This window comes from Myripristis murdjan, chromosome 22, assembly GCF_902150065.1.
Source record: "Myripristis murdjan chromosome 22, fMyrMur1.1, whole genome shotgun sequence".
Classification (NCBI taxonomy): domain Eukaryota; kingdom Metazoa; phylum Chordata; class Actinopteri; order Holocentriformes; family Holocentridae; genus Myripristis; species Myripristis murdjan.
This window is the reverse complement of record NC_044001.1, coordinates 8536529-8551311: the sequence shown is the minus strand read 5'-3', so window position 1 is coordinate 8551311 and position 14783 is coordinate 8536529. Positions and strand designations below refer to the sequence as shown.

At 44.5% G+C, this 14783-nt stretch overlaps 1 protein-coding gene across 2 annotated transcripts in view; it reads right to left on the bottom strand.

Annotated features, from left to right (window-relative positions):
* The window catches only part of frmd6 (FERM domain containing 6), a 35449-nt gene that overhangs the window by 6585 nt on the left and 14081 nt on the right, over positions 1–14783 (bottom strand). The window contains exons 2-10 of one of the 2 annotated variants that reach the window (XM_030044331.1): positions 13718–14027; positions 12363–12453; positions 10322–10401; positions 9433–9509; positions 8088–8274; positions 6514–6669; positions 5571–5636; positions 5246–5314; positions 743–917 (exon numbers count right to left, since the gene is read on the bottom strand). In XM_030044331.1, coding sequence (XP_029900191.1) covers positions 743–917; positions 5246–5314; positions 5571–5636; positions 6514–6669; positions 8088–8274; positions 9433–9509; positions 10322–10401; positions 12363–12453; positions 13718–13816 — 1000 coding nt within the window. In that variant the 5' untranslated portion in view covers positions 13817–14027. Of the gene's footprint in view, positions 1–742; positions 918–5245; positions 5315–5570; positions 5637–6513; positions 6670–8087; positions 8365–8425; positions 8456–9432; positions 9510–10321; positions 10402–12362; positions 12454–13717; positions 14028–14783 lie in introns of those variants that run through there. The other variant, XM_030044332.1, reaches the window with a different exon arrangement.

The following is a 14783-nucleotide window of genomic DNA, read 5'->3' as shown; positions in this document are numbered from 1 at the left end:
GAATCACAACACGTCCGAGTCTAATCCCTGAAGCTTACGCAAAGCACGATGGTCTTTACTGAAACTTGAAAGTCCACAGTGCAGTTTGCCCTCACTTTTCAAGCATGTACAATGTCAATAAGTGTCTCTTTACACCCATATAACCCTGGATAACTGAGATCTGGACTTGCATCTGAACTGGGTGTGGAGTTCTCACCTGCTCAGTTAGCAAACTGAAAATACCAAGAGTTTGAATAAATCACCTGAAGCATGTTTAATATGAGCGTGCTTTTAGCCCCAGATGGTTCACTACCCACTGGCTGAAGCATATTAGATCACTTGAAGGTGTGTGAACATGTAAACGCCTGTGTGTTGAAGGAACAGTTAACACAAAATACAGAAAAAAAAGATATTTACCCCGCATGAGTAGGAATTAGAAGTGGACAGAAACAGTTTGTTTTTTGTCAGGAGTTTTGGTGTAAATTTTTGGTGTAAATTTTGGACGATTTCAAACCCATAGAGCCTCAATGCATTGGAAAGAAAGGGAAGATCCTCGTAAACTGCAAATCTTGCCAAATCACACACAAACTATAGTATTTACATGGATAAACTGCACTCGGGGTAAGTGGGAAAATATCTTCTTTTGTATTTTGGGAGAACAGTTCCTTTAAGGAGAGCGATGCATTGTGCCCGGCATGCATTCCTCGGATAATCAAAAGGAAAATTGAAAAATGACGGAACACAGAAGGAGCGCCACGCATACCTTCGTTCTCCTCCAGCCGACGGACCTGCTTCAGGACCGGCTGCAGGTTCATGTAGAGGCGGTGGCTGTTGCTGAGCAGCTGCAGGAGGTGGCGGGAGCGCATGGGACAACCTGTGTAGTAGATCAGCTTACGAGCCGAGGGGAGCCCGTCGGGAAGGATTTCAAACTTCTTCCCCTGAGAGAGTGAAGGCAGAGAGAGAGAGAGAAAAAAAAAAATCAGCCTGGGTTTCATACAGGTCTCGGTGTCTCGCAGCAGTTAATAACACAAGATTATGAAAAAGGAATTTACAATCGTGATGAAGTGCCAGAAAGGCCCGCGGGCAAACCACAGAGGAGGGATGAAGTCTCGTCATGAAAACTATTTTGCAGCGGCTCTTACGGCCAAACACAATGAAAACGACAATGAGTTCACGTATCTGTTCCTCGTTTCTCCATTCAGAGGGTGAAGCGGACCATTTTTGACTGGTTTTGATGATTTTCCAAGGAGAGGACATGTTGGCTGCATGCGTGGAAAAAAAAAAAACCCTGAGTAAAATGGTGGGCTTGTGCTTTCTCCCAAGTCTTTGGCAGAGGTTCGACCCAGTAACAGCTGTCTTAAGTGTCAGCGGGGGTGTTTTCAATACAGACCTATAAACAGGGAGGGCAGGGGTTTGGACTTTCAAAAGCGAGGGGTGGGTTTAAAACTCAGTGAAAATGCACTCAACTGCACATTTCTGACCACAGACCTGAGCTCTCACTTTATTTATCCAGACATTTATAAAGAAACTATTTGAATGGAAGTAGGTTCTAAGCTGGCATACGTATGGATGTGCATATAAGGCAGTCGAGTATTCAGCTTTTTACTATGGGGAGATAAGCCACTGACAGTTCTTTGACAGAAATTTTCACTTATCCTACTCTCAGAGACTTGGTAGCCTCCTAACTGGAAGGTTGCCAGTTCTAATCCCTGGAAAATCTGGGTGGTGAAAGCGCAGGATCCTCCCTGAACAGCATTAGCGTTGCAGTTAACCTCAAGCGGCTCCTCTGCAGCTCCCAGTGGCCACCGGTGAAACGCTGCAGCTGCACTGGGGTGGCGGGCCAGTGAAAATGTATGTGTGGTAAGTGGATTCCGTCAGAGGCAAAAACTTCTTTTTCCACTGCAGGAACTGTCCCTGGAACAGAGGGACCCATGCCCCCTGTTTTCACCGGAGGAATCTGTGCCTGTTTTTTTGCCACCGGGGTTGAGTCCCTGGTCCAAAACTGTCCCCGCAATCAAGGACTCTTCCAAGCTGCTGGTGGCTTTAAAGCTCTGAACGTCCCTGACTGGTTAAATGAATGACGCAGGCAGTGCAAAAGTATCAACCACGACGTCCGTGCAAACTGGAGCCAAACACAAATTATTTAAAGATTGTTCGATCAAGAGATCAGAAAAACATATTCTTTCGTCTCTGTCTGCAACTGCGTGCCACGTCACAGCTGATCTCCGTTACTCTATGCAAAAGCGGATTCCTCTTTTCAGCTCTTCTTGAATTTCAACCTCTAAGCGTGTCCAACATCACAGCGGACGAGTAAACTGTCATTTACTTTGTTATCCTCCATGTTTACCATCGCTGCTGTCAGTCAGATGCACAAAGGCTACATTCTTCCTCAGTGTCTCCTGCATATTTGCGGCTCTCGAGGTGCGGCGGACATGCAAACAAACACCATCTTAGGGTACGTGCTCGAATCTTTGAACCCTCCTCCAAGAGAGGGACCCCAAAAACTTTGGCCCTGGAAGTTTTTGGTGGGAAAGGGGGCTCTTTACTCTGGGTGAATCATTTTAGTCACAGAGTTTACAGCGTCCCTCCTGGCAGCGACTGCAAACCAAACATACCCAGCGGTGATACGGTGTCAGATGGCAGGTTATTAAAAGGTGTCCAGCCCCTCCGCAGAAAGTCTCTTATTTCATGCAGTACAGACGGTCAGTTCATGTAACCTCCGAGAGTAGGACAGCTGGACCTCGCTAACAGCCCACACACATCGAAGAGGCACTGCTTTGCCCCGGGGCCCTTTCTATCCAACAATCCTAAAAGACACACCAGCATCTATCAGAGTGCAGGCCGTGTCCAGACAAACGTCCCCCCTGTCCCACGTCGGCCTCCAATCCAACACTGGACATGGAAGTGTAGGCTTTACGTCAAAAGTTGGATGGCAAAACACACTACGGCCATACTACAATATCAGATTCAAGGCAACTCTGTGTTCCCCTGCTTCATCTGCAAGACTGACAGCAAAAACTTCACCAAACTTGTCAAAAAGCTCAGAATTTACACAAGAAAACACTTTGGTGTCCCTGCAGTATTGCTCAGGGGCTAAAAACATATAAAGGGCAAGGAAATGGAGACAGAAGTGAATGAAAGCAAAAAAAGAAAAGATTTTATTTGGGTACCTAGCAGATTTAGTGTCCCAAACTATTACAATGAACAAAATAAGGCTTTGAAATCTAACACGAATACAAAGAAACAGCCTAAAACAGACTTTACCTGAACAGCTTCATCAAGCACAGGTATTCTTTAGTGGATGCTTTAGTAAATCAAAGCCAAAGTCTATTAATTAGAAATCAGGGATTGGACGATATTAAATTTCATCATGGATTGTGATAAAAATTTCTCACGTAAATAAAGATAATAGTGAATATCCTCATGAATGACTTGAAAAAGCTGTGTAGCTCGCTAGCGTTCAGTGCCATGTTGATTTCCTGGTTTATTCTGCATGGCCACAAGGGGGAGCTCACATCTTTCGAGCCTTTTCAAATTCCTAAGCCTGTGACCATTGGCTGAAGGCTTGGCTTCCCCTTTGTATCCCTCATAAATCAAAGTTAAGTTGAATGTGTGCGAGTACAGAGGCGTCCACAGTAAAGAGCAACAGGCAGGCGTCCAGCTGCAGGACCTGCCAATTCAAACACCACGACTCCACCATCACCATCCAGCTGTGTTCGCTGAACTCCAGGCAAAATTAACTAACATTACTTAAACATTACCTTAATTTTAACTTTAAGGTAGCGAGCGTTATTAAATTTTGACTGTCAGTGATGTTTATCTAAATGTTAGCTAATTTGCCTCATCTCTTACTTCTGGCTGGATGTGTGGTTTAAGCATATTTTGATTATTATCAGGATAATATCGTTAATCGCAATTATTTTGGCTGGGATAATTGGGACATGAAATTTTCATATCGCCCCATGCCTAAGACATACAAAGTCTTTTCTTTTTTCTTGTATTCACTGGTGACTACATTTCACTGCACATTATATGTTCCTTTTTGCCCCAGGTTCCCCAATTCCTGGACTGGACACCTAGGAAGAACCGCAGTGAGTCCTGCCAACAGAACAAGCCCCAAATCCCCCCTGAAACCATCGCAACATCTGGTGTTTATTGACCCTCACATCCCTCCGCCCCGCCTCGCTCTCTGGCTCGCTCGTCCATCGCAGCAGCCGTGGTGGCAGCGGTGCCGGATGACGTGCTTCTGGGTGGGGTGCAGGAGAAAGCCTGTTATTCAGCAGAAGGGTGGGACGGAGCCACGAGAGGCCCAAACCACAGCCACGCCGTTGCTGTTTCACTCGCTCAACGCCAGCAGCAGACGCGGCCTAACCACCGAAAAAACAGAATGAGCAAAACAGGATGTCTTTATCATGAACTTGGTGCATCCACCGGTCACCGGCACCGAAATAGGCCAAACTGACTCACCGCCAGTGTCAGAAGGAAGAAAAAAAAAAATGCTCTGAAAAAGTTGAGATTTCACTTGCAACCTTACAGTCATAAAAAATGCCTAAAAGGGCCCATCAGCTCAAGAAAAAAAAAAAAATCACGAAAATTAGAGTTACAAGCCTTTTTTCCCAACTGCAGTGATAAGTGATAATGACCTCCTCCCTGGACGGTGATTAATAGTCAACTGGCAGTGAATGTGAAGCTGTCAGAGTGAAACAGACGTATAGTAAGCTTCTCTGCCGTCCTACGATAACGGAAACCCTATGGAGGCAAATTAACTGACTGCTGCGCTCAGCTTAACAACAGGATGAGTCAGAGTGGAGATGAGAAGATTTAACTGGCTTTCCTTTGAGGGCACAGGGACGCTAATGATAATTGATATAATCGAAACATAAAGAGGCACAGAGATCATGTGAAGATAATGACACTGATTACGCTAACATATTTATACAGCATGCACAGTATTTATGTATGAGTGTGTGCGCATGTGTGTGTGTGTATGTGTGCACATGCAAGGAAGGTCTTTCTAAATCCCTGATTAGTTCCAGAGGACTGTTGCAGGGCTAAGATATAACAGCAGAGTGGAGAGGAGAAGCCCTGCGTAAAAATTTCCACGACCCCGAGCGAGAGCCCGCCTTGCACAAATACTGCCGAAATCCAGGCCATGCTAGGATTTCATCATCGGTGGAATTAGCAAGAAATCAAACGGCATCTATGAAAAATCGGTCTCCATGCTTTAAAAAAATTGTGACAATGTTTTCATCCATCTTTGACTCACCACAAACACCAGTTTGCCCACGTTGGTCCAGGGGAAGTCGTACAACAGTTGCCGTACCGACCCGACATTCTGCAACACAAAACCGCACAGTGTAAGTCGATAGCTGCTTTTCAGCCAATTAAAATGTTGACAAAGGATTAATGAGAACTTTGCAACGCTAAACCTCTTTCTTGTATGAATTAGAATACAAAAGAATGAGAAAAAAAACAGCAAACAGTCATCTCTCATTAGAAACAGATGACATGTAGTCTCACAAAAATCCTGTACAACGCTGAAAAATTACACAACTCACTTCAACGGCAAGAAAAAAAAAAAAAAATCATACCTGAAATATCTGGATACCACGTAAAGTCAGTCCCAATGTAAGTGATGCCTCTACTTCCCTCTTGTCCTGTTAGAAGAGCGAAATGACAGAGGAGAGGCCCGAGATCAGTGTCATCAGGCAAAACGTATTGATTCATGTTGCGATTATAGTTTGTAGTGTTTATAGTGTTTATATTGCTTACTGCTATTTATCATCTGTGTACACTGTATATTTCTTCTAAATTTGCACACTGACCTACATCTATGCACATTTTATACACCTATGCACACGTTTTTTTGCACATTGTTTTTTGCACACTGTTGTACCTAGATCTCTAGTGTGTTGTACTTAGATCTTATTCCTTATTTTTTTATTTATTTAATCTGTAATCTGTGGATACTGCTGAAAAACTGCGAATTTCCTTCGGGATGAATAAAGTATCTATCTATCTATCTATCTAAATTCAGGGAGCTGTCTAGTCAAGTTGGCAAAAGTGTTAAAAAAAATGCATGTATTGCATAAGAGCACTGTTATCTGCACATAATGATCTTTCACAAAAATGAAGAAGTGTTTAATCAATCAGTTTCTAGGCCATGATTCAATTTGTATCAAAGTCTGGCCAAACATTCTTTTTACATTTAAACATATACCAACAATTCAGCACAGAAAGGTGAATGGGGATTTTCTGTGCAGGTTAAAGGCAACAGAAAGCCTTTGTGTGCAGTTTGTGTCGGTCACTTATTAGGCCTGACATCGCTATTAATCACCTGCGCTGCTGAGTGCTGCTGCCTTACGAATGTGTTCGCTGTCACTTTTGCATCAAGGACTGCAGAATCTCGGTTTTTGGTTTCAGTACAAAACGCCCCTAGAAAGCAGTTACCGCCACCAGTGTCACCCGTGTTGAAAGAGACTGCTTTTATTAGCACAACGGAGCGCCGCGTCGGACCCCGTGTGCGTCTCTCACCTTGTAGAGTCTGTAGTAGTGCACAGTGACGTCATCGAGCTGGGCGCACTCCTTGATGTATTTCAGATGGGCCTCGGAGGCGGTGAGGGCAAACTGGTCTTTGTGCATGTTGGGGATGTGCCTCAGGATGTACTCGCGGCCACGCTTGGCAATCACCTGGGAAGGAGAGAGCGGGAAACGTCAGGCTTGGCTTCCCCGCCCTCCTCTGAAAACAAACCCGAGCTCAGTTGCCGGCGCGGGCTTGCCACAGAGCAGGACACAAACTCATTACAGCACATGCGGCTCAGTGGCAGATTGGCAGCACAGGTTGCCAGCGAGGTTAATGAAGCACCCTGCCACAGGGCAAACAGATGTCTCCGAAACTCAACCTGGAAAGACGGGGAGAGAGATCTGAGCGAGAGCCCGGGGCGGGAAGCCGAGGAAACACAGTCGCTAAAGCTCGGCGTGTGGCTTTTTGTGAGACTTTGTAGGTAAGCTTTGTAAGCAGCTAAATCTTTGGGAGATTCACTGTAGGAATAGTGTTCGCCGCTCGTGATCAAACAACAATTTCCTGTCACTGCCGCTTTCAAGTGGTGATAAGGAGGCAGGAGGCTAATCGCAGGAAGTGAAGGGCAATCAGACGGGTGTGGCTGTCATGACCAGAGCGGTGGGGGTCGGCGGGTGGGCGGGAGAGGAGGGGCGTTGCCAGAATAGCCGTCTCAGTCAAAGCATTTCTCAAGATTTAAAAAAAAAAAAAAAAAAAAAAACACTAAATATGTGTGTGCCACTTCCAGAGACAAAAATAAACTTAGTGTCCCAGTTCTCATTATCCCACATGCTCGGATGTGGAGCTGTCGCAAAGTGTTTGGCCGGCATGATTAATAGGAGGTGGTCACAGACCCACATACAGACTGCAGGACAGTCCTGAACCAGACCTGCACTTTGGACCGGAGCCTCTCAGTTTAGCAATGCAGATCATTCAGTGTTTCTCCTAAGCTTGATTTAAAAATGGCTCATGCAGCTTAGACCCACTGAAATGATTTGCAATGAGATAAACCTGCAATACAATAAAATGAGACATTCACAGACCTTCCATTGGTCCTTCTACATCCAAATGCATCTTGTGAATGAGGTTGGCACATATATTAGTGTAAATTAACCTTGACTTCTAGGCTACCAAAGCATATTCTTACGCACACACTGATGCTTGTAACAGACAGATACGCTCAAAACTGTTGATGAGAAGTCAAACTAAAATGGGTATAGTCCTTTAAATCCCTGCCTAGTGCAAGCAAACCAGTGACAAGGACAGTAAACAGCCTAAAACAAACAGGTATTATAGGAAATGGCGTTTAAATACGAGACACAAAGAAAACACAGAGAGGATGACTTTGTTGTGCATCGTTAAGACAAGACAGGAGCGGGGATGAAGTGCGAGTGCAGGAGAGAGGGACAGGAAAGAGGGCGATGTGATTGAAAGGGACAGGGAAAAGCGGAGGAGACAGCAGGACGATGGTCAGCGATCTTAAATTATCCTGTCCTCTGTGACAAGCGGGAGGCTCGGACCACATACGGGACGCATTAGACACACTCACCCACGGGGGGAAGTAGGCCTCGGGTTCAAAGTACTTCCCAAAGTGCTTGTTACGCTTGAAGTTGCCAAGGTCGGCCTGGAGGGCGAAGGCGGCCAGGAGAAAGTAGGCCTCCTCTCTTTGGATGCACTGGGAGAGCAGCACCTGTTTCCGTAAGTGCCAGTAGTAGTAATACCTGGCCGCCCGGTCACTGCAGGTCAAACAGATCAGAGTGAGCTCGCACGAGAGGTAAGTGATGCGTGAGCGACTGTAAATACATCCAGGTACGTTCAGGACAGACCTTTTGCCTGAGAGCTATTTGAGGCCTGCAAATACAAGGTGGCAACCGACAGAAGTAGCACGTTTTTACTCTAAATTTGCCCTGAGAGGCAACTGGATTCATGCAAGATCACAACAACGATCTTGCACTTCAAGTATCTGACCCCCGCTACTTGGAATACTCTGCCTCTCAATATCCGTGTGTTGTTTCCACTCCATATATTCAAAAATGTGTTATTTACTTATTTACAACCTGTTTGCCAGTGCTTCTGATTATAATTTAATTGTTACTCCCCAATCCTCATTCTATGTTTGTTATTGCGCTTTTTATTTAATCATATCATTTAATTGGTTTAGGGATAATCTAATCTGGTCTAATTTCTTTTATTTTCTTTGTTGAGGTTTTAGTTAAGTGTTGTCTTTGTCTTGTTTGTTACTTATTATTTCATTTTGTTTTTCTGTTCTTTGGATTGTGCTGCTTGTTACTGTTTCTTGCTTTTGTGTGGAACCCCCTTGGAAACGAGATGCTGCATCTCAAGGGGTTCTCCCACGGTAAATAAAGAATTCATTAACGTGAGAATCCATCCTGCCGGGCTTCAAGTTATGCACCTGTGGCCGAATCACTGAGGTTCAGACCAGTCAGCAGGCAGGTGTGGTTTATGTGTGACAACAGCGGGAAATGACAACGGCGGCGTCAAAATTTCCTGTTAATCTGATTGATTGAAGTTAGCTTAACAGACACCGACAGGTGATTCATCCAATCATCTGCCAAGTGTTTTTTTTTTTTTTTTTTTGAAAACGCCTGCCCTTTTCCAAACAGTTTCCAATGACGACTTCTCACGTGGTTCTGTGTAAAAAAACCATCTGGCACGTCAGGTTAACACTAGATACCTAAGTGCAAATATTTACCAATGTCTGTCTCCAAACTGTAATCCACTGTAGAGCTCAAATATTTAAGTAGAGTGACATAAACCATGCATAAACAGCATTCGATATTAGGCCAATCTTTCCCTCTATTGCCAACACAGCTTTTAATTAATATATTAAAATAAATTAAAATGTATATAATCAGTCCAGGGGCTTTACTCACCTTATCAATCTCCCATTCTCAACATAATACTGAGCCCTGAAGTGTATGATCATTGGAGGCCCAAACTGGTCAATTCCCTGGAAGAAACACGAGGAGAAGTCAACACTGTTATTTGTTTTCTACTGAATACACTGTTGACTCATGCACAGCCAAATTTGAATCTCACATTTAAAGATAAGTAGAGAATATCTGACGCAAGCGACTGGAGTGTCAGTTTTTGTTTTTTTTTTATGAGGTTTATTTGTTTGCCTCCACGTTACAGCACGTTAAAGCTGCTCTAGACATATTTGTGTCGTGGTGTCTCCAAAAAGAAAGCTGAAAAATGACATGACACCAAATACATAAACAGATCTGACTGCAAAAGCGCCAATTAGTTTGACTCTGAGAAAGTCGGAAAAGCAGTAAAATTCCCCCAAAACTATCTCTGGACGTATTTAGGTTGTTATTTAGCACATAATTCAACATAGTCTCCTTTTGATAACTAATTTTAAAAAATCTGTTTATTAGAAATCCTTCATGAACATCTCATTCACCTTCAGTGAAAAGACGTCCTGGGTGCTTTTGACTGTTTTACCGCAAAGAAAACCCATGGCGTTAAAGGCAGAATATATAATGTTAGTGAGTCCAGCTTTCTCTAGGCTCACTCATATAGTTGTTCAGGACACAGGTGTATATTTTGCTCTCAGGTTTTGATTCGTCACTTCCTCTTGGTGCACCTGACACCAGATTTTTATTTGGACCGCTAGGTGGGATGGCTCTGATTCTCAATTAGAGGAGATGGGAATTTGTCCTCTATTGCAGCCCCACTTTGAGACCTAGGCTGATGAGATGGGTTTATTATTTTTACATAAAAATCTCACTCAGTGTAGCTTCTGTTGAACTTTCTTACCTTGCTCGCCTCTTTCTTCCACTCTTTGGGGCAGTACTTGGAAAGCTTCTGGCCCAGCTCCATATAAATATGCTCATTGTCTGGAAGAGGAGAGATACAGGTTTAGCAGACACACTCATCCTCTGTGTCATCAGAGTCTGTGTGTACATGCAGATGAGAGCGTGTGTGTGTATGTGTGTGCGTGGGTGCGATGCACAGAGAAATCCCCACTGAATGAGTTTAGTTCAAAGGCTGCTTCAGAGCGATCACATCAGACAGCCTCGGCGTTCTCCATTGTTCGGAGCCCCTGTGGTGCTCCCTCTTCTTTTTTTTTTTTTTCACCTCCCTGCGTCATTTCTTAATCTGGTCTATAAGTGACTCCTTTCATGAGCCGCAGCCCTGCTGATGTGCTAACTCTGGGTGTTTTTTTTTTTTATACAAAGAAAATGTAGGGTGAACTGCAAAGGCTGCCCTGGCGGTGTGTAATGTGTGTTTTTCTCCGATTTTGGTGACAGTGATGACTGGGACGTGAGTGTTGTCCGGGGGAGTCGGCGTGTTCACATGCATGTACTTGTTTTCAGGAAACTTACTCATCCCACTCTGAGTGTTTGGACACGTTATACTTAAAATCCCAACACTGAACATTAACATAATGACTTATACACCTGGCATATTGAGGCACATAAATATCTTGCTGCCTCGCCTGCGGGTTTTTGTGGCCTAAGTCCTGTTAGTAACGCTGAATCAATCGGTGTAGTCAGCGATATGACGTGTCACGGGCATTAAGAGAAAAAAATCTTCATCAGGATGTGATCTAGCTTCTGAAATACAGTATGCAGAAATGTGCATGAATCACAAATACGGTAAGTGAAGCAGCGGACTTGAACCCGTAATATTCTGTGTATTTGTGGGGGTCAAACTGTGTTTCCAAACACCTCTTGGCACTGAGTTGACTGGTTTCCTGAAGACCTGGGCTTACCACAGGCTTACTGTGGATAAAAATACACTTCCAAATACTCTCCCGATTCACAGTTTTGGTAGCAACGATCATTTCCACATCATGATTCTCATTCTCGTTCTCTTACGTCTGTGGAATATGATTTGTAGGCCAGCACATCTCTGTAGCGCCACAATCCTAGCTCCTCCGATTTGGTCATACCGCTATTTCGATCATTTTTTTCAGCGGACTGTTTCAAACACACTAAGCAGCATTTTCTCTGCTCTCGGTCCCGGTGTGTGGTGTGGAGGCCCGGCTGTGGACGCGGTGGTCAGAGGGACAGAGGGTGAGACAGAGGGGGTGGGTGGCCTCTGTTTGCCTAGGGGATTTCACGCTGTTCAGACAAGCAGTTCAGGAATGTCCCACAATCAGACCCATTGGCTCCTGCTCAATTGACCTGCTCGGCTGTCATTGGCTCATCTGGAGGCCAGCTGTCTGAAAACACTGCCCTTGCAATTTGCTCGCCTTTTGCAGTTGCCTCCGACTGTCACCCGCTGTCTGCTCCGCCGCGGGACAGACGCGGTGACTCATTCCATACGTATGACCCTCGCCGAGCCCCGGCACAGTAAAACAACTGTGGGCTCGCCGCACAATGGGCCAGTCAGGCTGAGGTGGCCCAGACTCCTGGGAGACAGCCATGACAGATAGGTGAGAGATGTGGCGTTTAGGTCAAATTTAGGCTTCACAGACGAGTTATTGGTCTGAAGAAAAATAACAGGGTCCGCTTGGTTTGACTGCTGGTGTGTCGCTCTTTGTCCACACAACTGAATGGACACACTCCCATAGATTTTAGAGGAATACACCAACATTTTGGGCAAAATACCAATTTTCTGACTTATCCAGACTTAGACGAGATGTTTGATACCATTTTCACCTCTGCACGTCCAGTGGTTTGGTTCCTATGGGTAGCATTTCATATTAGCTTAGCATAAAGACTTAAAGTCTATGGGAGTCGTTAGCCTGGACGCGCACACACTAAAAGTAGGAGACGTTTTTTTGTTGCCCCCAAATGAATCATTTCTTTTGAAGCATGAATTTCCCATGGAGGCGGAGGAGAGGTCTTACTCTGAATGACACTGAGTCCAAACAGGTGACAGTCCTTCAGTCTGAGGAGGTCACACACCTGGACCAGGAGCTCCTGGCACAAAGTCTTCACCTGAGGAAGAGGAGGGGAGGAGAGGAAGCTCTTTCAGCATTTTAAGTTACACTGGTTAACTGTGCACTGTACATAATTACACCTGTTGATAAAACCGAGGACGGCAACTGACAGTTAGACTGTCAAAACCATGACAGCAGTGTGTTATTATATTTAATTAACAGTAAAAAGCACAAGGGAACTTCACACGTCGCTGACACATCGGAGGCTCCAAATGGCAGCGAGGTAACTGTGAAATATCTGAACTTCAACACCAAGAAATGATTTAATGTGACCTCTGTAAGGTGAACACACACGTCTTCAAAGGACACCAAAGGGACAAGAGACGCTAAAGCTCTGCTGTTTGGACAGAATGCTCACGTGCTGCCGTTTGGAGAACAGTTTGTGTTTCCCCCTTAAATTTCAATTTGTCACTTCCTGTGGGCCAGAATTCAATTTGGGCAATTATGGCAAATCTACACAGTCCCACTTGATGCAACAACATTTAGTGAGAAGAGAATATGGGCGTATTTCTACATTATTTCTCTATCTCTCCAACTTTAGACAGCAGAGACTCACGCATTCACCACAGTAGGGCTCGGTGCGCCTGGAGGACGAGCATTTTCATTGCAAAAGTGCCCAAAACTGAAATTGTGACTTGTAAATTAAATTTGGGTGCACTGCTCCTGCACATAAAAAAAATATTTAGAATGAGTACAAACATCCCTCGCCTGCCGTCTGCTCTTGTTCTAGGCAATCAAACACCAACTTGATTTAATTTGCCTCCAAGTTGTTAATTGGCTTCAATTAAAACCCCTGAGGTTTCCTCTCACAAGAAAGTGTTTCCCAGAAGTACAAACAGGATTTTGAACTGTGTGTGTGTGTTTGCATCGGTGTGTACTAGACAGTAAATTAACAGTTTTAATTGTTGAAGATCTGCTAAACTGTCCAACACTGAGATACTAAATGACTCACAAGCAGCATTTTCCTACCGGCCAAATTGTTTTGGCTCCACAAACAAACTTTTCTCTGATGTACACATCAGTTGCTTAGCATCAGTTTAGCAAAAGGTGATTTTTATTATATCACTGTTATATAAGAGTGATATTGAGACTCTGTTTTCCAGATCCACTGCCATATGTCCAAATCAGAGTACCTGGAGTATAAAATTGATGATTTTTAACATAACTGCCTATTTTCCGGCTAAAAAAAAGGCACTTCTGAAATATTTTGCTGTCTTTGCTGACTCTCATCAGCCCGTCACCATATTTCCATCTCTACTCACATTGACGATGACGTTGAGTGTGTCGTCGTTGGGCAGAAAGACACAGACACAGCGGCGGTCCTGCATGGTTTTGTTGTTGTGGAAGTTCAGTTTGTTCATGTTTGTGTGGCTGGGACAGAACGGGCTCCGGGCCCCGCGACGACCCGCCTCCTCCTCCGATGACGGCGATGGCGACGGCGACGCTACCTCCACCTGTGGCTGTAGCCCTGCTTCAGCTGCACCCTGACACACACGCAGCAGCACCTACGGGCTCAGCAGGCCAAGCAGCGATCACAAGGCAGGGCATGAGGACACGAGCTGCAGGCAGCCGCTGTGGAGACAAGGAGGGATTTCACATCAGGACTGTATATCCCGGTCTGGTAGCGTGCAGAGGGCTTTGGATTAGGGACATCCACTGGGAATTTCCCCAGTCATCAATACCTGATTCAATACCACCGCAAAACACAAATCCCTTTCAACTTTATATTCACATTATCATGAATCAAGCATTAGAAAAGCACTGGTTTACAACTGCAACACTGGCCTGCATGAGCTGTCCTGCTGTAACAATAAATATAATAATAAATGGCACGATTATGACCTGTCATTTTGATTTCAAGTCCTGTAAGCATGACTGCAACTTTACTTTAGTATTTAAACATGCAGGCTAAGGCTTAATTAGAATGAGAAAACTGAGTTATACTAGTCTGATCAAGCTGCATCAATACTGGTGGTTGAAAAAGTGAGTATTGGCATCTTTTCCAAGTTTCTGGTACTGATTTTGGTACCTTAGAATTTATCCCTATGACATTTTTTAGTATGAAAATGCAGGTGATGGCTGCATGGCTGAGGAGAAATGCTGAATTTGTCACCTACTGGAGAGATAATACTGCAATTAACACCTGAAAATAAGAAGAATGACAAAGCAGAGTATATTGCTCCTGAGCTGAACAACACAGAAACAGAAAGGACTTGTCAGTATGTGTGTGTGTGTGTGTGAGTCTTTTTAAAGAGAAAGAGGGACCAAGTCAGAGAGAGAGTGAGAGAGCGAGTGAGACAAAGAAGTATTCAGACAGAGAGACAAACA